Source organism: Lucilia sericata, unplaced genomic scaffold (genome assembly GCF_015586225.1).
Source record: "Lucilia sericata isolate MDLA Ls3-8-SP2 unplaced genomic scaffold, ASM1558622v1 Contig000652F_arrow, whole genome shotgun sequence".
Classification (NCBI taxonomy): Eukaryota; Metazoa; Arthropoda; class Insecta; order Diptera; family Calliphoridae; genus Lucilia; species Lucilia sericata.
The window spans coordinates 54,477-82,106 of NW_023994658.1; the positions used below are offsets into that span (position 1 = coordinate 54,477).

The window sequence follows — 27,630 nt, forward strand, 5'->3', positions numbered from 1 at the left end:
ATAGACTAGACTATAGACTAGACTATAGACTAGACTATAGACTAGACTATAGACTAGACTATAGACTAGACTATAGACTAGACTATAGACTAGACTATAGACTAGACTATAGACTAGACTATAGACTAGACTATAGACTAGACTATAGACTAGACTATAGACTAGACTATAGACTAGACTATAGACTAGACTATAGACTAGACTATAGACTAGACTATAGACTAGACTATAGACTAGACTATAGACTAGACTATAGACTAGACTATAGACTAGACTATAGACTAGACTATAGACTAGACTATAGACTAGACTATAGACTAGACTATAGACTAGACTATAGACTAGACTATAGACTAGACTATAGACTAGACTATAGACTAGACTATAGACTAGACTATAGACTAGACTATAGACTAGACTATAGACTAGACTATAGACTAGACTATAGACTAGACTATAGACTAGACTATAGACTAGACTATAGACTAGACTAGACTAGACTATAGACTAGACTATAGACTAGACCATAGACTAAACTGAAATTGTCAAAAAAGACGATAAATAAAGTTGTCAATTTCCGCGCCTGGACCCCAAAGCATAATAAAAATACTTAAACATTTTTTAATAACTATTTATTTTTTATAATTATATTAATTTTAAAATATAAAATAATTAGTTTTATTAATAATAAAATAGGTGTGTTGCAAATTTAGATTCATATAAAGTAAAACAATTAAGTAAAAACTGTGCCATATTTACATTTAATTCCTTCTTTTTTGGATAAATTTAACTGACATCTAAAATGTACTAAATGGAACTTAGGCTTAATTAAAAGTGAAAAATTTAAATAACTAAAAATAAAAATTGATTATTCAAATAGTCCCTAAACATGTAGAAAATTTATTATTTAGACTTTGCATAAAGGCATTTTTAGTTATTTAATAATTTTTTATATAAACATTCATACAAGTAATTAGCTAAAGTTTATAGTTAAATGGTATAAAAAATACTTAATTGTAATTAAAGTCCTTAATTTAAGTACCTTAAGTACTACTAGCTATAATAATTATAATTATTTGTGTGTTTATGTGCTTAATGAAAGTGCAGGGGGGATTTTAATAAATGTTAACTATGTTTTTTGTGCGTTTTTAATTAATTACAAAATTTGTTATGTACAACTATTACTATTGTTATCTATATCGGGCCTTATGGCACTAACTACAACACCACCACGTTCTAGACCAGCTGTCAGTGAGTGTTTACGTTTTGTATAGGGTTCTGCTTCGGAATCTGAATCTGTAGAGGAATTTTTGTTCTTCGATAAACAGGGAAAATCAAACATACTTTCACCTTGACCGAAAGTTTCACCTTCTTCAAGAGTTTTAGGGAGGGTTCTGAAAAATATTAGAAATATATTAAGAGTTTATAATTAGTAGATTAGTCAAACTGAAACTAAACTAGAACTGATGTAGAACAGAACTATAACTGAATTAGAACTGAACTAGAACTGAACTAAAACTGAAGTAGAACTGAACTAGAACTGAACTAGAACTGAACTAGAACTGAACTAGAACTGAACTAGAACTGAACTAGAACTGAACTAGAACTGAACTAGAACTGACTAGAACTGAACTAGAACTGAACTAGAACTGAACTAGAACTAGAACTAGAACTGAACTAGAACTGAACTAGAACTGAACTAGAACTGAACTAGAACTGAACTAGAACTGAACTAGAACTGAACTAGAACTGAACTAGAACTGAACTAGAACTGAACTAGAACTGAACTAGAACTGAACTAGAACTGAACTAGAACTGAACTAGAACTGAACTAGAACTGAACTAGAACTGAACTAGAACTGAACTAGAACTGAACTAGAACTGAACTAGAACTGAACTAGAACTGAACTAGAACTGAACTAGAACTGAACTAGAACTGAACTAGAACTGAACTAGAACTGAACTAGAACTGAACTAGAACTGAACTAGAACTGAACTAGAACTGAACTAGAACTGAACTAGAACTGAACTAGAACTGAACTAGAACTGAACTAGAACTGAACTAGAACTGAACTAGAACTGAACTAGAACTGAACTAGAACTGAACTAGAACTGAACTAGAACTGAACTAGAACTGAACTAGAACTGAACTAGAACTGAACTAGAACTGAACTAGAACTAGAACTGAACTAGAACTGAACTAGAAATGAACTGAACTGATCTCACACTAATCTAGATCTGAACATTAGAACTACTTACTTGTTCAAGGTCTCTGGCAACAGCAAACAAACCAAAGAGCCAGTAAAAAATAAAACACCCAAAATAATCGAGGGAGCAGCCTTAAAGAATGTACCCAACCACAAAATATAAGGAGCCAGGAAAGAGGCTGCAAAACCAGCCACATGAACGGCAGCCACTCCCTGACCGCGAACACAAGTTGGTATTAATTCCGTGGCATATTGAGAACCCGATTCATAAGAAATCGCCACTCCAAAACGAGCAGCAATAGTGAGACAGGCCAATAAAATGGCATTATGATTTTCTTGTTGATAAGCAATGGCAATGCCAGCGGCAACAGTGAAAAAGCCACCCACCAGTAGAGAACCCGAGGCCATGCCCTTGCGGCCTATGCGATCTTGTAGTAAAACCAATAGTAGGGAAGAGGGTAAAACCACCAAAGCACTTAGGGAGAACATAATAAACGGGGAAATACCCATGCCTTCGACATTACGCGAGACCACATCATAGCAAAGAGTAATGACCATGCTACAATAATAAATAAATAATTAATTTCTAAATTTATTATTAACAACTTAGAAATACTTACGATTTGAAGAATAATATTAAGGTATGTTTGCGCATTCGGGGTGTTCTAAACATATCGATTAAATTCGAATGTCTTTGATCATCTCCGCCCTGTTTTTGTCTCTGCTTTTCACAGTATTTACGAAATTCTTCAAATTCTGTTAAGCTGACTTTACGTCCATTAAATTTGGCCACTCTTTTCAGTCTTTTGATGGCACCATCTATATCGTTGCGTGTCACCAGCCATTGAGCACTTTCTTGGACGATAAAATAGTAAAGAGCTATAAAAAGTATGGGTATGGAGGTACAGGCCAAATAGTATTGCCAATGGCCTGCCAAAACCGCCAGCCAGGGAGTAAAGACCAGACCTATGGTATAGAAAATACCAACGGCCAAGTTAAGGCCAAAAGTGCGCATGGAAGGACGTAAGTATTCGAGAACTATAAAGAGAAATAAAATAATTAAAAGTTTGATGGGAGTATCCAGTTTTATGGTCATACCTATTATATACATAAGATAAAAATTCGTATCTGCCGCCAAACCCGAAATAAAACGACACAAAGTAAACGAGGTAACACTAGTCGTAAATATAGTGGAAAAGTCGCCCACGAAGCCAGATAAATTCGATAAAATCAAAGCAGGCAAACGACCAATTTTATCCGAAAGTAAACCATAAAATAAAGTGCCCACCACAGAACCAATAAAGAACAAAGATTGGCCTATGCGAGCCTTGTACGAAGACTCACAAACCCAGTTTAACTGCAAAAAGAAAAAATAAATTATTAAAAATAATTTAAACAAAGAAACTATCTTCCAAAACCCACCTCTGTATTCATACTTCTATAACCAAAATCATATTTATAAATCCATCTAGTACATTTCTCTTTACTGATCGTTATATTCAAACCATTTATATCATCCAATTTGGTGCATGAAGGATTCGGCACTCTCGCATAGATAGCGGCTATCTCATCATAAGTTTTATTTTCCAATTTCTCATGATAGCACCAGTGATCGGGCACAAAACTTATCACAGTTTGAGTAAAATAATGCATTGATACAATGACATTGACGACTCCAAAAAGAGTCAAAATTAAGAGTTGATAACGATTAAAATCGCCACATTTTGCTAAGATCTGATCGAAATCCATTTTAGTTTAGATCTGTTTAGTAGGAGTTTTAATTGTTGTTGTTTTTTTGTAGAGAATGTGCAATTTATAGTTTAATAATTTCGTAGTTGTTGTTTTTGTTAAATTTTTAATTAATTTAGTTTGTTTTATTTCAATTAATATCACAAAAAGATAATATTGTCATTAGTTAGAGAGACGACGAATAGAGAAATATTGTCACATCATGGTCCAATTTTATTGTGCTGCAACTTAATATTGGTTTTTAATTAAACTGTAAATAAAAGAAAAATAATTTATTTGATAATTTAAAAAAATAAGATCTTAGAATATCTAATCTGTACGAAAAAAAACTTTAAGACAATTCTCTTTAGAATCTGAGACAACTACTATATTTTACCTTGCTTAGTAATAGTTTAGTTCCAGTTCAGTTCTAGTTCAGTTCTAGTGCAGTTCTAGTGCAGTTCTAGTTCAGTTCTAGTTCAGTTCTAGTTCAGTTCTAGTTCAGTTCTAGTTCAGTTCTAGCTCAGTTCTAGTTCAGTTCTAGTTCAGTTCTAGTTCAGTTCTAGTTCAGTTCTAGTTCAGTTCTAGTTCAGTTCTAGCTCAGTTCTAGTTCAGTTCTAGTTCAGTTCTAGTTCAGTTCTAGTTCAGTTCTAGTTCATTTCTAGTTCAGTTCTAGTTCAGTTCTAGTTCAGTTCTAGTTCAGTTCTAGTTCAGTTCTAGTTCAGTTCTAGTTCAGTTCTAGTTCAGTTCTAGTCTAGTTCAGTTCTAGTTCAGTTCTAGTTCAGTTCTAGTTCAGTTCTAGTTCAGTTCTAGTTCAGTTCTAGTTCAGTTCTAGTTCAGTTCTAGTTCAGTTCTAGTTCAGTTCTAGTTCAGTTCTCGTTCAGTTTTCGTTCAGTTCTCGTTCAGTTCTAGTTCAGTTCTAGTTCAGTACTAGTTCAGTTCTAGTTCAGTTCTAGTTCAGTTCTAGTTCAGTACTAGTTCTAGTTCAGTTCTAGTTCAGTTCTAGTTCAGTTCTAGTTCAGTTCTAGTCAGTTCTAGTTCAGTTCTAGTTCAGTTCTAGTTCAGTTCTAGTTCAGTTCTAGTTCAGTTCTAGTTCAGTTCTAGTTCAGTTCTAGTTCAGTTCTAGTTCAGTTCTAGTTCAGTTCTAGTTCAGTTCTAGTTCAGTTCTAGTTCAGTTCTAGTTCAGTTCTAGTTCAGTTCTAGTTCAGTTCTAGTTCAGTTCTAGTTCAGTTCTAGTTCAGTTCTAGTTCAGTTCTAGTTCAGTTCTAGTTCAGTTCTAGTTCAGTTCTAGTTCAGTTCTAGTTCAGTTTTTTTTTTTTTTTTTTTCATATATATTCACTTTATTCAATTTAAGTATTTAAAGGTACAATATATTCTTAATACTAAGCCCGCTAAGCCATATGGCTTGACAGCAGGAAACATATATATAAACAATTTAAGTTTAAGATTAACATTATTTTATTTATTTCATTGCGATCTGATAAAAAAGGCCTTTATAAGTTTCTTTCTTTGAAATTTGTTTCTTGTATTTATAGTTCCAATTGGGATTTTGTTCAGAATATTTGGTAAAGTGACTCCTAGGGTGTTTCTTCCATACTCATTAAAGAAGCGTTTCACTTTATATCTTCCTTGCGCTCGTCTTCTCGTGTTATATCTGTGGTCTATTTCTTGTAGAAATCGGTGATCGTTAAAGAAGTCGTTCGCCAGGGTTGTACAGTATAAACTATGTACGTTAAGTATATTTAATTTCGTGGCTAGATCACAGGTGTTGGAGTTGTATACAGCTGTATTGTAGTTTGTTGGGTGATTGGTATATTGACTGCTGTTTGTTAAACTATCATTGGGGTTGTATGTTGTTGTGTTGTTATTTGTTGGGTGATTGGTATATTGATTGCTGCTTGTATGACATTCTTTTGAGTTGTGTATTGTTGTGTTATTGTGACTGGTATATTGGTCGTTGTTTGTAGAGTTTTTGTTGAGGTTGTATATTGTTGTGTTGTTGTTTGTTGGGTTATTAGTATATTGATTGTTGCTTGTAGGATTTTCATAAGAGTTGTATATTATTGTGTTGTTGTTTGTTGGGTGGTTGGTATATTGATAGTTTCTTGTAGGGTTTTCGTTGGAGTTGTATATTGTTGTGTTGTCGTTTGTTGGGTGATAGGTATTTTGATTGTTGCTTGTAGGATTTTCGTTAAAGTTGTATATTGTTGAGTTGTTTGTTGGGTGAATGGTGTATTGATAATTTCCTGTAGAGGTTTCGTTGGAGTTGTATGTTGTTGTGTTATTGTTTGTTGGGTGATTGGTATATTGATTATTGCCTGTAGGATTTTCGCGAGAGTTGTACATTGTTGTGTTGTTGGTGGTTGGGTAATTGGTATACTGATTGTAGTTTGTAGAATTTTCTATGGAGTTATATATTGTTGTGTTGTTGTTTGTTGGGTGATTGTTATATTGATAGTTTCTTGTAGGGTTTTCGTTGTAGTTGTATAGTATTGTGTTGTTTGTTAGATGATTGTTGTTTGGTAATGTGTTGTTATGAAGTGTTGGGTTTCTGTTTGTTGAAATTTGTAACAATGTATTGTGGGTAAGTAGGTTGCTGTTTACAATGTGAAATGTGTTGTTTCTATTAGAAAATGAGCTGTTTGTTGATCTGGTTGTGTATATGTTATTGTTTGTTGATACGTTTGTTATATTTTGGGATAATGAATAGTTAAAGCTAAGTGACGTGTTTGTGGTTGTGTGTGTGTTTGTGGAGTATTGATAATTCTTCCAGAGTGTTTTAAGTATCTGGTTTTGGGTTTTTTGTAGAGTTTTGCAGTATGTGGCACTACCCCATGCAGTAATACCATGTCTTAAATATGACTCTGCAAGAGAAAAATATGCTTGTCTAAGTACACTATACGTTGCACAGTTACTTAGGTGGTACAGGGTATAGGCAGATTTACGAAGTTTTTTGCGTACATTTTCAACGTGTGTCTTCCATTTGAAATTATTATCGACATAGACACCTAAATATTTGTATGTCTGCACTACTTCTATATTTGTCGTACATTCTTCATTAGTATTATTTGGGTTTATTGTTTTTTGATGGAGGCAGTTATTGTGGTGGAATTTTAATTCTATAGAAGATTCAATGAGATGGCGGGGCTTTATATGCATAAGTTTCGTCTTCGCAGCATTTATGATTAGGCCATTGTCGTGGCACCATTTTGTTGCAATATTTAATTGTTTTTGCATTTTTTCTGTGGCCTCTTTTAAGTTGTTATTTGCAACAACGATTGCAGTGTCATCTGCGTAGGCAAATGTTTTGGTTTCTATAGCTTTGAGCATTTCATTTGCATATATAATATACAAAATTGGTCCTAATTTTGACCCCTGAGGTACTCCATATTTGTTCTAGTTCAGTTCTAGTTCAGTTCTAGTTCAGTTCTAGTTCAGTTCTAGTTCAGTTCTAGTTCAGTTCTAGTTCAGTTCTAGTTCAGTTCTAGTTCAGTTCTAGTTCAGTTCTAGTTCAGTTCTAGTTCAGTTCTAGTTCAGTTCTAGTTCAGTTCTAGTTCAGTTCTAGTTCAGTTCTAGTTCAGTTCTAGTTCAGTTCTAGTTCAGTTCTAGTTCAGTTCTAGTTCAGTTCTAGTTCAGTTCTAGTTCAGTTCTAGTTCAGTTCTAGTTCAGTTCTAGTTCAGTTCTAGTTCAGTTCTAGTTCAGTTCTAGTTCAGTTCTAGTTCAGTTCTAGTTCAGTTCTAGTTCAGTTCTAGTTCAGTTCTAGTTCAGTTCTAGTTCAGTTCTAGTTCAGTTCTAGTTCAGTTCTAGTTCAGTTCTAGTTCAGTTCTAGTTCAGTTCTAGTTCAGTTCTAGTTCAGTTCTAGTTCAGTTCTAGTTCAGTTCTAGTTCAGTTCTAGTTCAGTTCTAGTTCAGTTCTAGTTCAGTTCTAGTTCAGTTCTAGTTCAGTTCTAGTTGAGTTCTAGTTCTAGTTCAGTTCTAGTTCAGTTCTAGTTCAGTTCTAGTTCAGTTCTAGTTCAGTTCTAGTTCAGTTCTAGTTCAGTTCTAGTTCAGTTCTAGTTCAGTTCTAGTTCAGTTCTAGTTCAGTTCTAGTTCAGTTCTAGTTCAGTTCTAGTTCAGTTCTAGTTCAGTTCTAGTTCAGTTCTAGTTCAGTTCTAGTTCAGTTCTAGTTCAGTTCTAGTTCAGTTCTAGTTCAGTTCCAGTTCAGTTCTAGTTCAGTTCTAGTTCAGTTCTAGTTCAGTTCTAGTTCAGTTCTAGTTCAGATCTAGTTCAGTTCAGTAGTCTAGTTCTAGTTCAGTTCTAGTTCAGTTCTAGTTCAGTTCTAGTTCAGTTCTAGTTCAGTTCTAGTTCAGTTCTAGTTCAGTTCTAGTTCAGTTCTAGTTCAGTTCTAGTTCAGTTCTAGTTCAGTTCTAGTTCAGTTCTAGTTCAGTTCTAGTTCAGTTTCTAGTTCAGTTCTAGTTCAGTTCTAGTTCAGTTTCTAGTTCAGTTCTAGTTCAGTTCTAGTTCGGTTCTAGTTCAGTTCTAGTTCAGTTCTAGTTCGGTTCTAGTTCAGTTCTAGTTCAGTTCTAGTTCAGTTTTAGTTCAGTTCTAGTTCAGTTCTAGTTCAGTTCTAGTTCAGTTCTAGTTCAGTTCTAGTTCAGTTCTAGTTCAGTTCAGTTCAGTTCTAGTTCAGCTCTAGTTCAGTTCTAGTTCAGTTCTAGTTCAGTTCTAGTTCAGTTCAGTTCTAGTTCAGATCTAGTTCTAGTTCAGATCTAGTTCTAGTTCAGTTCTAGTTCAGTTCTAGTTCAGTTCTAGTTCAGTTCTAGTTCAGTTCTAGTTCTAGTTCAGTTCTAGTTCAGTTCTAGTTCAGTTCTGGTTCAGTTCTGGTTCAGTTCTAGTTCAGTTCTAGTTCTAGTTCAGTTCTAGTTCAGTTCTAGTTCAGTTCTAGTTCAGTTCTAGTCAGTTCTAGTTCAGTTCTAGTTCAGTTCTAGTTCAGTTCTAGTTCAGTTCTAGTTCAGTTCTAGTTCTGTTCTAGTTCAGTTCTAGTTCAGGTCTAGTTCTTAACAAAAAACGCTCATATTTTTTTAATTTTTTATAGAAAATCTTTCTGATCCCTTACAAAAACACGCAGATTCTTAGAAAGAACTAAGGAAGATGAGAGTTTTTAATAAAATTATTAGAATTAAGGAAATTTATTTAAGAATATAAACTATTAATAAAACTTTTAATTTATTTTATTATTATTATTTTTTTTTTAATTTAAATTGTTATCACTTCTGTTTTATTCGTAATTAATCTGGGAAGTTATAAATTTGTATTTATTTCCATGAATAAACTAAGACATTTTATTACTTAATTTTAAATATCACTTTTTAAATAAGTTTTCTTTTTCTTTACAAATCAATTGTATTTCAAACACTGCCAACTCATAGGAAAATTGTTTGTAAACAAAAATTTCAAAATTTGTTTACAATGAAAATATTATATTCTATATATTTGAAAATGTTTATATTTATAAAGAAACAAAAATCAATTTCACTTTTATTTTAGCGCAAAAAAAAATTGCCAGAAAAAATCACAAATCAAATATTAAAATTTTCTTTGTTATAATTACTAATATTTCTAAGATTTTTCTATTTAATATTTTTTTTTAATTAATTGTACCTTAACATTTTTCAAAACAACTTTTTTAAAATATTTAAAATTCTGAATATTTTATAATTTTAACTATATTTTTTTCAAATCTGTCTTTATTTTCACTGTAATTTATTCAAACCGTTTTCTTACGATAATCAAAATATACTGATCATAATTTATTGAAAAGTGTTTTTAAAAACTTCACAACTTTTTTGTAAATTTTACTTGATTTTCTTTGCTAAAAGTCTTATAAAGAGAGAGTAAATATTAGAAAAAACCCGCGTTTGCTCAATATATTTTATTAAATTAATGTTTTATTATTAATTTAACTAATTGAATTTTTTGCCCGAAAAAATAAACACAAAATTGATCCTCAAAGGTGTTAATTTATTAGATGAATAGATCACGCACAGCCATAATCTTTATGATCTGTGCTGAAGCAAGTCATTAAATGAAGAATATTAGAATTGATATTTATTTTTAGTTTAAAACCACATTCACACGCTTTTGCGGCCTTAACCATTTGCTAAATTTTCGTTGAATTTTTAAATAAATTAAAAATTAACAACTAAGTATTAGATATTATTAGAAATTAGCAATATTTAGAGAATTTAATTGAAATGGAACCGTTAACCTTGTTTGAAGTTATATTTAAATAAAGTTAATTTTACGTTAATTTATTTTTTACGTGCGATTAAAAATGTAGATATTTTATATATCGTTCAAAATTGTGCATATTTTTCGATAATAACTAAGGACTGAAATAAATTGTAACTGAACTAGAACTGAACTAGAACTGAACTAGAACTGAACTAGAACTGAACTAGAACTGAACTAGAACTGAACTAGAACTGAACTAGAACTGAACTAGAACTGAACTAGAACTGAACTAGAACTGAACTAGAACTGAACTAGAACTGAACTAGAACTGAACTAGAACTGAACTAGAACTGAACTAGAACTGAAACTAGAACTGAACTAGAACTGAACTAGAACTGAACTAGAACTGAACTAGAACTGAACTAGATCTGAACTAGAACTGAACTAGAACTGAACTAGAACTGAACTAGAACTGAACTAGAACTGAACTAGAACTGAACTAGAACTGAACTAGAACTGTACTAGAACTGAACTAGAACTGAACTAGAACTGTAACTAGAACTGAACTAGAACTGAACTAGAACTGAACTAGAACTGAACTAGAACTGAACTAGAACTGAACTAGAACTGAACTAGAACTGAACTAGAACTGAACTAGAACTGAACTAGAACTGAACTAGAACTGAACTAAAACTAAACTAGAATTATAACTGAACTAGAACTGAACTAGAATTAGAACTGAACTAAAACTGAAATGAAATTAAACTAGAATTTTATTACGAAAAATAATAATAATCATAAAATATTTGGCACTTATGTTCTTATTCGCTTTCCGATGATGTAAATCCTTTAAATAAAAGCTTTTAATCTATGTTTTTTCTTTCACGTTTCAATAAATTACAAACGAAAAGTACATATTTTTAAAATAAAATAAAAAAGTTTATTGTGCATGCAGCAACAGCCGTAACTTGTTGAAACTAGTTGAAACTTGATTTTAAGAAGTATTACTTAACTGCCACTAATGATGATGATTTGAGTGACGCTTATTTACACTGTCTGCTGTTGCACGCTTAACAATGATAATGATGATCATGGTCAAAGTGATACGATCATGCAAAAAAGTTAGAGATTTCCTGACGATATTTTTACAAGAAAATGCAAATGCCATAGAAATAAATTTCAAATTGAATGTTTAGATAAAATTGTCACATCTTAATTGAGTTTATGACACTTTTACTTAAAAAATTTTTATTGTAAGAAACAGTTTAAATTTCAAACGAGTTTATAAAATTTACAACACATTCAATTAATTATTTTAGTAAACTTTTGATGAGTATTGATTGTCTTGTTTATCAATTTAAATTTTCCCAATTTATTTATAGGATTAAATTTATAGATATTTTTTGTTGACTCATTTTATGAGGAAGATATGTATGTTGGGGATGCCCCTTCAAATATTTGTTTATTTTTTTGTTGAATATTAATTAATTTATTATTCCCTCTTTTTATGCTTTACAATTATTACCAAGGCAATTTTTTCTAAAAGAAATGGGTCATTAAGATTTGAGTAAAAATAAACAACTTTATCGTAAATTTTCCATTCTTATTAAACGCTTGTTATTAACATTTATTTAGAGTGAAATTTAAAAAACCCACATGGTGTCATCAAATATTTCTTCTCGTATATAAGTCAATTGTGACAATTATGTTGTGCATTTTTTATTAATTCATATTGATTGTTTTTCTCATTAATTTATTTTATTTGTAAAAAACAAGTATTAAATATTCCATTGAAAATATTCCATTTGATATAAAAAGATATCACTAAGGTATATAGAATTGAATTAGAACTGAAATGAAACAAGAATTGAATAGAACTGAATTCTATAACTGCACTAGAATTGAACTAGAACTGAACTAGAACTGAACTAGGAACTGAACTAGAACTGAACTAGAACTGACTAGATCTGAACTAGAACTGAAACAGAACTGAGAACTGAACTAGAACTGAACTAGAACTGAACTAGAACTGAACTAGAACTGAACTAGAACTGAACTAGAACTGAACTAGAACTGAACTAGAACTGAACTAGAACTGAACTAGAACTGAACTAGAACTGAACTAGAACTGAACTAGAACTGAACTAGAACTGAACTAGAACTGAACTAGAACTGAACTAGAACTGAACTAGAACTGAACTAGAACTGAACTAGAACTGAACTAGAACTGAACTAGAACTGAACTAGAACTGAACTAGAACTGAACTAGAACTGAACTAGAACTGAACTAGAACTGAACTAGAACTGAACTAGAACTGAACTAGAACTGAACTAGAACTGAACTAGAACTGAACTAGAACTGAACTAGAATGAACTAGAACTGAACTAGAACTGAACTAGAACTGAACTAGAACTGAACTAGAACTCAACTAGAACTCAACTAGAACTGAACTAGAACTGAACTAGAACTGAACTAGAACTGAACTAGAACTAAACTAGAACTGAACTAGAACTGAACTAGAACTGAACTAGAACTGAACTAGAACTGAACTAGAACTGAACTAGAACTGAACTAGAACTGAACTAGAACTGAACTAGAACTGAACTAGAACTGAACTAGAACTGAACTAGAACTGAACTAGAACTGAACTAGAACTGAACTAGAACTGAACTAGAACTGAACTAGAACTAGAACTAGAACTAGAACTAGAACTGAACTAGAACTGAACTAGAACTGAACTAGAACTGAACTAGAACTGAACTAGAACTGAACTAGAACTGAACTAGAACTGAACTAGAACTGAACTAGAACTACTAGAACTAGAACTGAACTAGAACTGAACTAGAACTGAACCAGAACCGAACTAGAACTGAACTAGAACTAGAACTGAACTAGAACTGAACTAGAACCGAACTAGAACTAGAACAAGAACTGAACTAATGTAGAACTGAGCTAGAAATCTGCAACTTAAGAAGAAATTTTGATTAAAATTTTTTTATAACAAAATGGCGTGAAAAGTTATTTAATAATAAATCATCTGGATAACTTAATAAACCGTTTTCTAATTCTTCTATAATTAATTATAAAAACGTGGCTTATTTATTATCAATTTAAAATAAATAATACTACGTTTTTAAAAATTGAAATTCGCACTTTTTTCTTGACTAATAATCGCAACTGAGTCATAATAGAATGACTATTTATTTTCCAAACATCTGCATTATTTAGATTTATTTTAATATTTTAAAGACACTCCTATGAACTATTTATTTAAAGAATTAACATAAGTTTAATAAAAAATCACTCTTTTACAGATTTCACAAATAATTGTAACTTTTTTGCAAAGTGTGTTATAGAAATTTTATAAAAAACCCAAAAAACAGAAGTGAACTTTATATTATAAAAAGGTAGGTTAGGAAAGTGTGAAATTTTATAATAAAATTAAAAATTTTAAATAAATATTGAAGACAGTGTCTGCTATATTTATCGAAGTTGAAAGATGCGTAAAACATTATTCATATTTAAAAAAAAAAAAAATAATATCTAGAGCATTCCTTAGTGGGGAAATTTAATGTTAAATTATTAAATCCTTTAATGTCGCTTTTAGGATCAAACATTTGTAGTCTTCTGTACAACAAATCAAAATTGGTTATTAATTAGTTTTATACACTTCATAAACATTTCCAATTATTTTTCAAATCAAATAGGGATTTGGATTTCATCTACAGGCATTCTATTTGGACATTGGTTGATGATTGCAAATTGTCAATCAAATAAACAAATAAATCATAAAAATTATTATTCATACAACAACACTCAATGATTGATAGGGTTAAGGGGGTTTTTCTACAAAACATGCTCTTGCATGTCAGTCATTCTATTAAGATTTTCTTTGAAATGGAATATTCTTCGAAATTTTCCATACTTTTCACAATTGTTTTGTACAAAAATTTATTAATAAATAACAGTTGACGATGATGAAAGTTGCATGCTGTGTAATTATAATAAAATTTGTAGAACCCAAAAAAAGAACTAGAAATTATTTGGAACGCAACAAAAATTGAACAGGAATTAAACTAGAACTAACCTAGAACTAACCTAGAACTGAACTAGAACTAACTAGAACTGAACTAGACTGAACTAGAACAGAACTAGAACAGAACAGAACTGAACTAGAACTGAACTAGAACTGAACTAACTGAACTAGAACTGAACTAGAACTGAACTAGAACTGAACTAGAACTGAACTAGAACTGAACTAGAACTGACTAGAAACTGGAACTAGAACTGAACTAGAACTGAACTAGAACTGAACTAGAACTGAACTAGAACTGAACTAGAACTGAACTAGAACTGAACTAGAACTGAACTAGAACTGAAAAAAAAAACTAGAACTGAACTAGAACCGAACTAGAACTGAACTAGAACTGAACTAGAACTGAACTAGAAGCTGAAACTAGAACTGAACTAGAACTGAACTAGAACTGACACTAGAACTAGAACTGAACTAGAACTGAACTAGAACTGAACTAGAACTGAACTAGAACTGAACTAGAACTGAACTAGAAACTGAACTAGAACTGAACTAGAACTGACTGAACTGAACTAGAACTGAACTAGAACTGAACTAGAACTGAACTAGAACTGAACTAGAACTGAACTAGAACTGAACTAGAACTGAACTAGAACTGAACTAGAACTGAACTAGAACTGAACTAGAACTGAACTAGAACTGAACTAGAACTGAACTAGAAACTGACTAGAACTGAACTAGAACTGAACTAGAACTGACTAGAACTGAAGTAGAACTGAACTAGAACTGAACTAAGAACTGAAACTAGAACTGAACTAGAACTGAACTAGAACTGAACTAGAACTGAACTAGAACTGAAGTAGAACTGAACTAGAACTGAACTAGAACTGAACTAGAACTGAACTAGAACTGAACTAGAACTGAACTAGAACTGAACTAGAACTGAACTAGAACTGAACTAGAACTGAACTAGAACTGAACTAGAACTGAACTAGAACCGAACTAGAAATGAACTAGAATTTTCTTTAATTGTCTCAACTTAATCATTATTAATCTAGTCATGTTTGCTTGAATCTCTCAGAAAATGTTGTAATAATATCTATTTATCAATTATCTAAATTTAATTTTGTATAAATTTTAATTTTAAAAACCAATAAAAATTGACAACAAGAAAGAAGGAAAATACTATCAAAACAAGACAAGATTTTTATGTCATTAATTGTTGGTGGCACATTGTACAAATACTTACATTTTGTTATTAAAAAAAATTGGCAAAAAATCAAATTTAGATAAAAAAATCATCAACAGGAAAATGACACAACAAAATAACAATTAAAAAAAAAAAACAAATTTAAAAAATTATATTTTCCAATTGAAATATTTTTACAAACTGCAATTATTACACATACTTTGTTTGGTAAATAATTAATTAAGTTTTCACTAAATTTTTGTTAATAATTTATTGGTTTTTGTATATTTATTTAAATATATATGTTTTGTTCGTCCCTTTTTTTTCACTTTACACTATTCTTCCTATTTAAAATGTTTCACAGATACTCGGTCTATTCATTATTACCGTTTATGACAAAAGTTAATGAACGACTGAATCCAACAGCATCAAAAATCTTCAGAAAGAAATTAATTCTTAATAAAAGAAATAAACAAACATGCTCAGGAATGTGTGGCTGAAAAATATATTTTCTTTTTTTCTCTCTTTTTTTCAAGTACTTGCTCATTGAATTAAAAATTTGCTCCCCCTTAAAATTTAAAGAAATGTTTATCACTCACATTGTTTGTAGCTTATTGTTTGGCCCTGACTGTGAAATTGGTGGAAAAGTTGTTTAATAAACATTTTTTGACTACAACAAATACGTGGCTCTTAACTATATTTTACATACATTTTATTCTCTTTCTTTCTTTTATATGCAGTCGTGCTCTTGAAATTGCTTTTTTAATTAATTGCATGTTGTGCATTTTAACAGTGATGCTATTTTAGCGGTTAAAGTTTTGGACTCAGTTAGTTCTAGTTCAGTTCTAGTTCAGTTCTAGTTCAGTTCTAGTTCAGTTCTAGTTCAGTTCTAATTCAGTTCTAGGTCAGTTCTAGTTCAGTTCTAGTTCAGTTCTAGTTCAGTTCTAGTTCAGTTCTAGTTCAGTTCTAGTTCAGTTCTAGTTTCAGTTCTAGTTCAGTTCTAGTTCAGTTCTAGTTCAGTTCTAGTTCAGTTCTAATTCAGTTCTAATTCAGTTCTAGTTCAGTTCTAGTTCAGTTCTAGTTCAGTTCTAGTTCAGTTCTAGTTCAGTTCTAGTTCAGTTCTAGTTCAGTTCTAGTTCAGTTCTAGTTCAGTTCTAGTTCAATTCTAGTTCAATTCTAGTTCAGTTCTAGTTCAGTTCTAGTTCAGTTCTAGTTCAGTTCTAGTTCAGTTCTAGTTCAGTTCTAGTTCAGTTCTAGTTCAGTTCTAGTTCTAGTTCAGTTCTAGTCTAGTTCTAGTTCAGTTCTAGTTCAGTTCTAGTTCAGTTCTAGTTCGTTCTAGTTCAGTTCAGTCAGTTCTAGTTCAGTTCTAGTTCAGTTCTAGTTCAGTTCTAGTCAGTTCTAGTTCAGCTTCTAGTTCAGTTCTAGTTCAGTTCTAGTTCAGTTCTAGTTCAGTTCTAGTTCAGTTCTAATTCAGTTCTAGTTCAGTTCTAGTTCAGTTCTAGTTCAGTTCAGTTCAGTCTAGTCAGTTCTAGTTCAATTCTAGTTCTTCAGTTCTAGTTCAGTTCTAGTTCAGTTCTAGTTCAGTTCTAGTTCAGTTTCTAGTTCAGTTCTAGTTCAGTTCTAGTTCATCTAGTTCAGTTCTATTCAGTTCTAGTTCAGTTCTAGTTCAGTTCTAGTTCAGTTCTCGTTCAGTTTCTAGTTCAGTTTCTAGTTCAGTTCTAGTTCAGTTCTAGATTCAGTTCTAGTTCAGTTCTAGTTCAGTTCTAGTTCGTTCTAGTTCAGTTCTAGTTCAGTTCTAGTTCAGTTCTAGTTCAGTTCTAGTTCAGTTCTAGTTTAGTTCTAGTTCAGTTCTAGTTCAGTTCTAGTTCAGTTCTAGTTCAGTTCTAGTTCAGTTCTAGTTCAGTTCTAGTTCAGTTCTAGTTCAGTTCTAGTTCAGTTCTAGTTCAGTTCTAGTTCAGTTCTAGTTCAGTTCTAGTTTCAGTTCTAGTTTAGTTCTAGTTCAGTTCTAGTTCAGTTCTAGTTTCAGTTCTAGTCCAGTTCTAGTTCAGTTCTAGTTCAATTCTAGTTCAGTTCTAGTTCAGTTCAGTTCAAGTTCTAGTTCAGTTCTAGTTCAGTTCTAGTTCAGTTCTAGTTCAGTTCTAGTTCAGTTCTAGTTCAGTTCTAGTTCAGTTCTAGTTCAGTTCTAGTTCAGTTCTAGTTCAGTTCTAGTTCAGTTTCTAGTTCAGTTCTAGTTCAGTTCTAGTTCAGTTCTAGTTCAGTTCTAGTTCAGTTCTAGTTCAGTTCTAGTTCAGTTCTAGTTCAGTTCTAGTTCAGTTCTAGTTCAGTTCTAGTTCAGTTTCTAGTTCAAGTTCTAGTTCAGTTCTAGTTCAGTTCTAGTTCAGTTCTAGTTCAGTTCTAGTTCAGTTCTAGTTCAGTTCTAGTTCAGTTCTAGTTCAGTTCTAGTTCAGTTCTAGTTCAGTTCTAGTTCAGTTCTAGTTCAGTTCTAGTTCAGTTCTAGTTCAGTTCTAGTTCAGTTCTAGTTCAGTTCTAGTTCAGTTCTAGTTCAGTTCTAGTTCAGTTCTAGTTCAGTTCTAGTTTAGCTCTAGTTCAGTTCTAGTTCAGTTCTAGTTCAGTTCTAGTTCAGTTCTAGTTCAGTTCTAGTTTCAGTTCTAGTTCAGTTCTAGTTCAGTTCTAGTTCAGTTCGAGTTCAGTTCTAGTTCAGTTCTAGTTCAGTTCTAGTTCAGTTCTAGTTCAGTTCTAGTTCAGTTCTAGTTCAGTTCTAGTTCAGTTCTAGTCCAGTTCTAGTTCAGTGCTAGTTCAGTTATAGTTCAGTGCTAGTTCAGTTCTAGTTCAGTTCTAGTTCAGTTCTAGTTCAGTTCTAGTTCAGTTCTAGTTCAGTTCTAGTTCAGTTCTTGTTCAGTTCTAGTTCAGTTCTAGTTCAGTTCTAGTTCAGTTCTAGTTCAGTTCTAGTTCAGTTCTAGTTCAGTTCTAGTTCAGTTCTAGTTCAGTTCTAGTTCAGTTCTAGTTCAGTTCTAGTTCAGTTCTAGTTCAGTTCTAGTTCAGTTCTAGTTCATTCTAGTTCAGTTCTAGTTCAGTTCTAGTTCAGTTCTAGTTCAGTTCTAGTTCAGTTCTAGTTTAGTTCTAGTTTAGTTCTAGTTCAGTTCCAGTTCTAGTTCAGTTCTAGTTCCAGTTCTAGTTTAGTTCTAGTTCAGTTCCACTTCAGTTGTAGTTCAGTTCTAGTTCAGTTCTTGTTCAGTTCTAGTTCAGTTCTAGTTCAGTTCTAGTTCAGTTCTAGTTCAGTTCTAGTTCAGTTCTAGTTCAGTTCTAGTTCAGTTCTAGTTCAGTTCTAGTTCAGTTCTAGTTCAGTTCTAGTTCAGTTCTAGTTCAGTTCTAGTTCAGTTCTAGTTCAGTTCTAGTTTTCAGTTCTAGTTCAGTTCTAGTTCAGTTCTAGTTCAGTTCTAGTTCAGTTCTAGTTCAGTCTAGTTCAGTCTAGTTCAGTTCTAGTTCAGTTCTAGTTCAGTTCTAGTTCAGTTCTAGTTCAGTTCTAGTTCAGTTCTAGTTCAGTTCTAGTTCAGTTCTAGTTCAGTTCTAGTTCAGTTCTAGTTCAGTACTAGTTCAGTTCTAGTTCAGTTCTAGTTCAGTTCTAGTTCAGTTCTAGTTCAGTGCTAGTTCAGTTCTAGTTCAGTTCTAGTTCAGTTCTAGTTCAGTTCTAGTTCAGTTCTAGTTCAGTTCTAGTTCAGTTCTAGTTCAGTTCTAGTTCAGTTCTAGTTCAGTTTCTAGTTCAGTTCTAGTTCAGTTCTAGTTCAGTTCTAGTTCAGTTCTAGTTCAGTTCTAGTTCAGTTCTAGTTCAGTTCTAGTTCAGTTCTAGTTCAGTTCTAGTTCAGTTCTAGTTCATTTCTAGTTTAGTTCTAGTTCAGTTCCAGTTAGTTCTAGTTTTATTACAATTATATTCTCCCGTGTTTTTTCCTCTGGAATAGTTGTCCTCACTGTTGCTGCATTTTGTATTAAATCTGCATTATAACGTAAATGAGGGGTTGATTTTATTGTTCTACATTAAGGTTCATATTTCTAATAAATTTTCTTCTTTAATCGCTACAAAAAGAGAATTTGTTTTTTTTATCTAAATAATTAATTCATTTAGATTTTAACAAACAAATGCGTAATAAAAATCTTTAGAACTTTTCTATTTAAATAAAAACGCACTTTCTTTTTTAGAAACTAAGCAGGAGCAAACAAAAAAAGTAGTAGTCATAATTTTACCTGTCGTAAATAAATCTTTTATGCGGATTTCTTTTGTTTGAACGAGTTTTTAATGTTTTATTTTTTAGCCGAAAAAACAAAGAAAATTTGTTGCAAGTCTTTTTAGGGCGGACATCCCCTATATAAACTACAGTGTCTTTAATAATATAAAAAAGAAGGGATGCAATTACACCAAACGCAAGAAGGTCTTTGTTTAAAACGCAATATTAAATGGTAGTGTTGGCAAGGAAACGATTAATCGAATCAAATCTTCTTTAAAGAAAAATACTTCGAAATTCAAGTTTTTTAGGATTTAAACTGAATTGAAAATTTTCACTAAATTTTATAATTCGATGTTAATTTTTTATTATTTGTTTGTGAAAAAGTTATACATTTAATGATTCTGCTCTTTCCACAATCGAAATTTATTAAAAATGATTTTGAAAATGTTAAAAAATTAATATGAAATAATGACGTTGAAAGATGTGAATTTCTTTTAATTAAAGAAAAACTAACCTTTAACCCATTAATAAAGGATTGCTAGCAATGTACCAGAACTAAATTTGAACTGAACTAGAAAAGAACTAGAAATGAACTAAAACTGATCTACAACTGAACTAGAACTGAAGTAGAACTGAAGTAGAACTGAAGTAGAACTGAATTAGAACTGAATTAGAACTGAACTAGAATTGAACTAGAACTGAACTAGAACTGAATTAGAACTGAACTAGAACTGAACTAGAACTGAACTAGAACTGAACTAGAACTGAACTAGAACTGAACTAGAACTGAACTAGAACTGAACTAAAACTGAACTAGGACTGAACTAGAACTGAAGTAGAACTGAAGTAGAACTGAAGTAGAACTGAAGTAGAACTGAAGTAGAACTGAAGTAGAACTGAATTAGAACTGAACTAGAACTGAACTAGAACTGAACTAGAACTGAACTAGAACTGAACTAGAACTGAACTAGAACTGAACTGAACTACAACTGAACTAAAACTGAACTAGAACTGAAGTAGAACTGAACTAGAACTAGAACTAAACTAGAAATGAACTAAAACTGAACTAGAACTGAAGTAGAACTGAAGTAGAACTGAAGTAGAACTGAACTAGAACTGAACTAGAACTGAACTAGAACTGAACTAGAACTGAACTAGAACTGAACTAGAACTGAACTAGAACTGAACTAGAGCTGAACTAGAACTGAGCTAAAACTGAACTAGAACTGAACTAAAACTGAACTAAAACTGAACTAGAAAAGAACTAGAACTGAACTAAAACTGAACTAGAACTGAACTAGAACTGAACTAGAACTGAACTAGAACTGAACTAGAACTGAACTAGAACTGAACTAGAACTGAACTAGAACTGAACTAGAACTGAACTAGAACTAAACTTGAACTGAACTAGAACTGAATTAGAACTGAATTAGAACTGAACTAGAACTGAACTAGAACTGAACTTGAACTGAACTAGAACTGAACTAGAACTGAACTAGAACTGAACTAGAACTGAACTAGAACTGAACTAGAACTGAACTAGAACTGAACTAGAACTAAACTAGAACTAAACTTGAACTGAACTAGAACTGAACTAGAACTAGAACTGAACTAGAACTGAACTAGAACTGAATTAGAACTGAACTAGAACTGAACTAGAACTGAACTTGAACTGAACTAGAACTGAACTAGAACTGAACTAGAACTGAACTAGAACTGAACTAGAACTGAACTAGAACTGAACTAGAACTAAACTAGAACTGAACTAGAACTGAACTAGAACTGAACTAGAACTGAACTAGAACTGAACTAGAACTGAACTAGAACTGAACTAGAACTGAACTAGAACTGAACTAGAACTGAACTAGAACTGAACTAGAACTGAACTAGAACTGAACTAGAACTGAACTAGAACTGAACTAGAACTGAACTAGAACTGAACTAGAACTGAACTAGAATTGAACTAGAACTGAACTAGAACTAAACTTGAACTGAACTAGAACTAGAACTGAACTAGAACTGAACTAGAACTAAACTTGAACTGAACTAGAACTAGAACTGAACTAGAACTGAACTAAAACTGAACTAGAACCGATCCGATAATACACTAGAATAGATCAAGAATTAAACTATAACTGATCTTAGTCTGATCTGGTACCGAATAAGAATTGAGCTGGAATTTGACTAAAAGCGATCTGAAACTGATCTAGTACTAAACTAAAACTGATCTACAACTGATCTGCAACTTAAGTGTAACTGGCTCGCTTCTCAACGGGTTAATTAAAATATATTTTTTCATAAAAAATCAGAAAAATTACGTTTACAGCACCTTTGCAAAACGTGAAAAGTGTGCGAAAAAACATAAAATTGCTCATTAACATTGATCTCTGCAGAGGCTGAAAACCCCAAAACAACGGAAAAAATTTACAAACACAGCAGAATTGTATAAATTTAAAATATACATGTATTTTGCAAAAAATTATTTTAAATAAAATAAAACAATTTTAAAATAAACAAAACACACTTTGGCGTTAAACCAAAATAAGAAAGAAAATATAGATTTTTTTTAAAGAAAAAAGTACTTAATTTATAATAAATATATTTACACTCATGCTACAGCTGGTGATGATTTAAAAAAAAAATTGTTGCAATTCTGTCTGTATTGTTGTTGTGAGAACCCATCCAAACATCTATACGCGTCGTACGCCGGAACATGTCAATGTGAAGGTTGCATTATCTTTTATTTTATTTTTTTGTAGCTATTTTTACACAATAATTACAAATATTTTTTTAAGTAAAATTAATTTTTACTAAATATTTTGTGTTAATTACTGTTAAAACTTAAATTTTGTTTAATTATTTAAAACTTTTTTTGGGCAAAAGGAAGGCGAAATTTATTGTATAGTATCGTTTAAGCAAAGACATAAACCTTTTATATTTCTCGCAATCATAAAACAATATGATAACAAAGCCATGAAGAAGATCTTGAAGATCTCGTTTAACTTCATCTCCTCAAATTTAAGTAAAACATTTGTGACGTGTTATAAACACGTGCTGTAATATTAGTTTAGCCTAGTTTCAAACCATTTTAAAGTGGGCTTTAGCTTTATTGTGATGCTAATTAATTTTTGTAATTTATTTTCTTTAGAATTCCATATTTTATCGTTTAACAGCTGTTAATTAATGTTAATAGATTTTATAACTTAAGTTTAGTGTTTTTAACACCGATTTATTTATTTTCTTCAAACGCAATTTAAATTTAATTTAGATGTAAATATCTAGCAATGGCAACGTTCCTTAAAATCATGTGATTTATATTAAACAATATTAAATTCTAGCTCAGTTCTAGTGTTAGCCCAGTCCTAGGTCAGTTCTTATAAAGCTCTAAATATCTTCATTATCAGTCCTAGTTCAGTTCTAAATCTAGGTCCACTTTAGTACATTTCTAGTTCAGTTCTAGATCAATTCTTACCAGTTCTAGGTCAGTTTTAGTTCATCTTTAGTTCAGTTCTGCATAAGATTAAGTTTAGTTCAATGTCAGCACTAGATCAGTTCTAGATCAGCCTTAGTTCAGTTCTAGATTGGTAGCAGATCAGTTTCAAAATCTGTTGTAGTTCATTCATATATCAGTTATAGATAAGTTCAAGGTCTGTTCTCGTTCTGCAGTAAATCAATTCTAGATCAGTTTTAGTTCATTGCCAGAGTTTAGTATCAGTTCTTGTTCAGTTGTAGATCTACATTGTTTCAAGATCAACTCTAGTTCAGTTCTATATAATATAATTTTCAGTTCTAGGTCGACTCAACTTCAGTTCTATATCATCTCTAGATCAGTTCAAGTTGTGTTCTCGTTCAGCAGTAAAACAATTCTAGATCAATTTTAGTTCATTTTTAGAATAGTTTTAGTTCAGTCAAGATCAATTCTAGTTCAGTTCTAGATCAATTTAATATGTAATTTTGATCAGTTGACAAACTGTTCTAGTTCAGTTTAAATTAATTTTAGATCAATTTTAAAGCAGTTTAGATCATCTGTAGATCTATATTAGTTCAAGATCAATTCTAGTTCAGTTCTATATAATACTCTAGTTTAATTCTATATCATCTCTAGATCAGTTCAAGTTGAGTTCTTGCTCAGCAACAAATCAATCCTAAAACAGTTTTAGCACATTTCTAGATGAGTTTTAGTTTAGTTCTAAATCAGTTCAAGATCAGTTCGAGTTAAGTTTTAAATCAATTTAAGATAAGTTTGTTGACGAATAGTTCTATTTCATTTTAATTTTTAGATCAATTCTAAATTAGCTCAGTAACAGTTCTAGTTGAAGATCCACATTAGTTCAAGAACAATTCTAGAAGAACAGTTCTTGTTCAATTATAGTTAAGTTCTAGTTCTTTCTTTTATAATTCAGCAGCACTTCATTATATTCTATTAAAAGTCCTTTCTGTAATCCTTCTACTCCCCCTAAATCTTCCACCCTATCTCTCTCCCAACTTTGTTTTTCTCTCATTTCATAATTTCTTTACGTATTTTTGTTTTGATTATTAAGTCATAAATTTCAACTGTCCATAACCTTACCCTATTGCTTCTTTAAAACCATTATTCTTCAGTGACAGCGCTTTCTATTTATTTTTGGCATTTCCTTGTCCAGCGGAATTCTTATTTATGAAGAACAATTTCATTGAAAATATATTTGAAATACATATTTATTACGTGTAATATGTTGGATTGTTGGTTCTCTTATTTCTAGGCAGGAGAAATGACAGTTGTTTGTTGAGCTGTCAAATGTAAAAATGTCCTTGTATTGTTTAAGGTTTAGTTTCCCTTTAGTTGGTTTAATGTATGTTTAATGAAATAAAAACTAAATTAAAACTATAAAGACGTTAAAAATTATGTCTAAAACTATTAGATACAGAAAGAGAGAGTATTAAATAGAAAGATGAAATGCTTTCGTTTCTTATATTTGCCATTGGGTTCAATTTTTCATTTTCCTTAAAACTCATTATCATAATTTAATTTCTTTTAATTATTGCAGAAATGTGTGTTTTTTATAATTTGTGTTTATATTTTTTGTTATTATTTTTTCTAGTTTCAATATTTATTAAAAATATTTTGCAACTGCGAAATTTCGATAATTAGCAAGTTTATGTTTATTCCTAATAATGCTACTCGTGTATTGGTTTTTTAATAATTTTGTTTAGAAAATCATCTTTGGCGAAGTAATAAAAAATAAAACCTGTTAAATGGGTTGAAAGTTGCATAATTTTTTACGATTTTTATAAAATAAAAGAAAGTTCAGTGATAAAAAAAGCAGCTTACAAAAAGCAAAATTTCGAATTATGTACCGAAAGTTCTAGTTCAGTTCTAGTTCAGTTCTAGTTCAGTTCTAGTTCAGTTCTAGTTCAGTTCTAGTTCAGTTCTAGTTCAGTTCTAGTTCAGTTCTAGTTCAGTTCTAGTTCAGTTCTAGTTCAGTTCTAGTTCAGTTCTAGTTCTGTTCTAGTTCAGTTCTAGTTCAGTTCTAGTTCAGTTCTAGTTCAGTTCTAGTTCAGTTCTAGTTCAGTTCTAGTTCAGTTCTAGTTCAGTTCTAGTTCAGTTCTAGTTCAGTTCTAGTTCAGTTCTAGTTCAGTTCTAGTTCAGTTCTAGTTCAGTTCTAGTTCAGTTCTAGTTCAGTTCTAGTTCAGTTCAGTTCTAGTTCAGTTCTAGTTCAGTTCTAGTTCAGTTCTAGTTCAGTTCTAGTTCAGTTCTAGTTCAGTTCTAGTTCAGTTCTAGTTCAGTTCTAGTTCAGTTCTAGTTCAGTTCTAGTTCAGTTCTAGTTCAGTTCTAGTTCAGTTCTAGTTCAGTTCTAGTTCAGTTCTAGTTCAGTTCTAGTTCAGTTCTAGTTCAGTTCTAGTTCAGTTCTAGTTCAGTTCTAGTTCAGTTCTAGTTCAGTTCTAGTTCAGTTCTAGTTCAGTTCTAGTTCAGTTCTAGTTCAGTTCTAGTTCAGTTCTAGTTCAGTTCTAGTTCAGTTCTAGTTCAGTTCTAGTTCAGTTCTAGTTCAGTTCTAGTTCAGTTCTAGTTCAGTTCTAGTTCAGTTCTAGTTCAGGTTCTAGTTCAGTTCTAGTTCAGTTCTAGTTCAGTTCTAGTTCAGTTCTAGTTCAGTTCTAGTTCAGTTCTAGTTCAGTTCTAGTTCAGTTCTAGTTCAGTTCTAGTTCAGTTCTAGTTCAGTTCTAGTTCAGTTCTAGTTCAGTTCTAGTTCAGTTCTAGTTCAGTTCTAGTTCAGTCTAGTTCAGTTCTAGTTCAGTTTCTAGTTCAGTTCTAGTTCAGTTCTAGTTCAGTTCTAGTTCAGTTCTAGTTCATTCTAGTTCAGTTCTAGTTCAGTTCTAGTTCAGTTCTAGTTTCGTTCTAGTTCATTTCTAGTTCAGTTCTAGTTCAGTTCTAGTTCAGTTCTAGTTCAGTTCTAGTTTCAGTTCTAGTTCAGTTCTAGTTCAGTTCTAGTTCAGTTCTAGTTCAGTTCTAGTTCAGTTCTAGTTCAGTTCAGTCAGTTCTAGTTCTAGTTCAGTTCTAGTTCAGTTCTACGTTCAGTTCTAGTTCAGTTCTAGTTCAGTTCTAGTTCAGTTCTAGTTCTAGTTCAGTTCTAGTTCAGTTCTAGTTCAGTTCTAGTTCAGTTCTAGTTCAGTTCTAGTTCAGTTCTAGTTCAGTTCTAGTTTCAGTTCTAGTTCAGTTCTAGTTCAGTTCTAGTTCAGTTCAGTTCAGTTCTAGTTCAGTTCTAGTTCAGTTCTAGTTCAGTTCTAGTTCAGTTCTAGTTCAGTTCTAGTTCAGTTCTAGTTCAGTTCTAGTTCAGTTCTAGTTCAGTTCTAGTTCAGTTCTAGTTCAGTTCTAGTTCGTTCTAGTTCAGTTCTAGTTCAGTTCTAGTTCAGTTCTAGTTCAGTTCTAGTTCAGTTCTAGTTCAGTTCTAGTTCAGTCTAGTTCAATTCTAGTTCAGTTCTAGTTGAGATTTAGTTCAGTTTATAAATTTAAATTTAAAAGTTTGATTTTCCATAAAAATTATTTTTTTACTGTAAATTAAATTTTTAACAAAAAATACGATTTTTCTCCAAAAATAAGATTTTTTCTCTAAAAATTAGATTTTTAATAAAAATTATATTTTTCACTAAAAATACGATTTTTCTCTAAAAAGTCGATTTTTTATTAGAAATTAAATTTTTCATTAAAAATTCGAGTTTTCATTAAAAATATGTTTTTTCTTCAAAAATTAAATTTTTCACTTAAAAATTAAATTTTTCACTAAAACTAAAAATATTTCTGAAAATTAAATTTTTCACTGTAAAGTTCAATTTTTTACTTTTGATGCAGTTTTTCATTGTTCCCAACCTTTAAGAAACAAAGTTAAACTGTTAAATCAATAAATTCTTGAACATTATAAGGACGATGAATGCCTTGACAATGGTTTTCTTTAAACAAGTTTAATATCTAATGAAAGAAACTTAAATTTGCATAAATTAAAGAGAATAAATAATATGAAAAAAACAAAAAAAAAAACTTGCCTTTGTCTAGTGAATTTTATAAACAAAATTAAAAATTAAAAAAAAAAAACACACCAATTTAAATATTTTATGAACTATTATTGAAAATTGCTCATACGCACTCAAGACTTTTACATTTTCTTAAAATTGTTTTCACACTTATTAAAAAATTTTCCTATTTTAAAGAAATATTTTTTCCGTTTTTTATTTATTTTTAATTATTATTAATATTTAATTTATTTCAGCATAATTTCTTGTTGCTTTTGTTGTATATTTTTAGACTACTTAATAAAGAAAATAAAAAACTGTTTACTCAAGTAATGCAAAATATTAACTAATTCAAAATATTTTCACTTAAAACATTTAAACCCCAATAGACACCTCGTCTAAGGGGTCTGAAACTGCGACAGACGCCCTCCCACTAACAAACAACAAAACTCAACAAAGAAAATACGCTAAAAATTGTTGTTGCGTTTTTCGGCAAATTTCTTGTGTGTGCGAATTTTCCCTCTTTAAGGAAAAGAGAGCAAAAAGAAAATTGACAAA

The 27,630-nt window shown here is 31.2% G+C and overlaps 1 protein-coding gene across 4 annotated transcripts; it reads right to left on the minus strand.

The window, feature by feature from the left end:
- Positions 1-626: 626 nt before the first annotated feature.
- On the minus strand, positions 627-27,420 carry LOC119607068 (organic cation transporter protein). Of its 4 annotated transcripts, none has more exons than XM_037960810.1 (6): positions 27,106-27,420; positions 3,630-4,206; positions 3,306-3,564; positions 2,828-3,245; positions 2,260-2,766; positions 627-1,394 (listed from the first exon to the last, which is right to left on the minus strand). In XM_037960810.1, the coding sequence occupies exons 2-6, from the start codon at positions 3,954-3,956 to the stop codon at positions 1,169-1,171; spliced, it is 1,737 nt and encodes a 578-aa protein (XP_037816738.1). In that variant the 5' UTR covers positions 3,957-4,206; positions 27,106-27,420; the 3' UTR covers positions 627-1,168. The 4 variants fall into 4 exon arrangements, with proteins under 4 accessions (XP_037816738.1, XP_037816739.1, XP_037816740.1 ...); XM_037960811.1 differs by having other exon boundaries at positions 709-1,394; positions 27,160-27,256; XM_037960812.1 differs by lacking the exon at positions 27,106-27,420 and adding an exon at positions 15,591-15,784 and having other exon boundaries at positions 709-1,394.
- Positions 27,421-27,630: the final 210 nt, after the last annotated feature.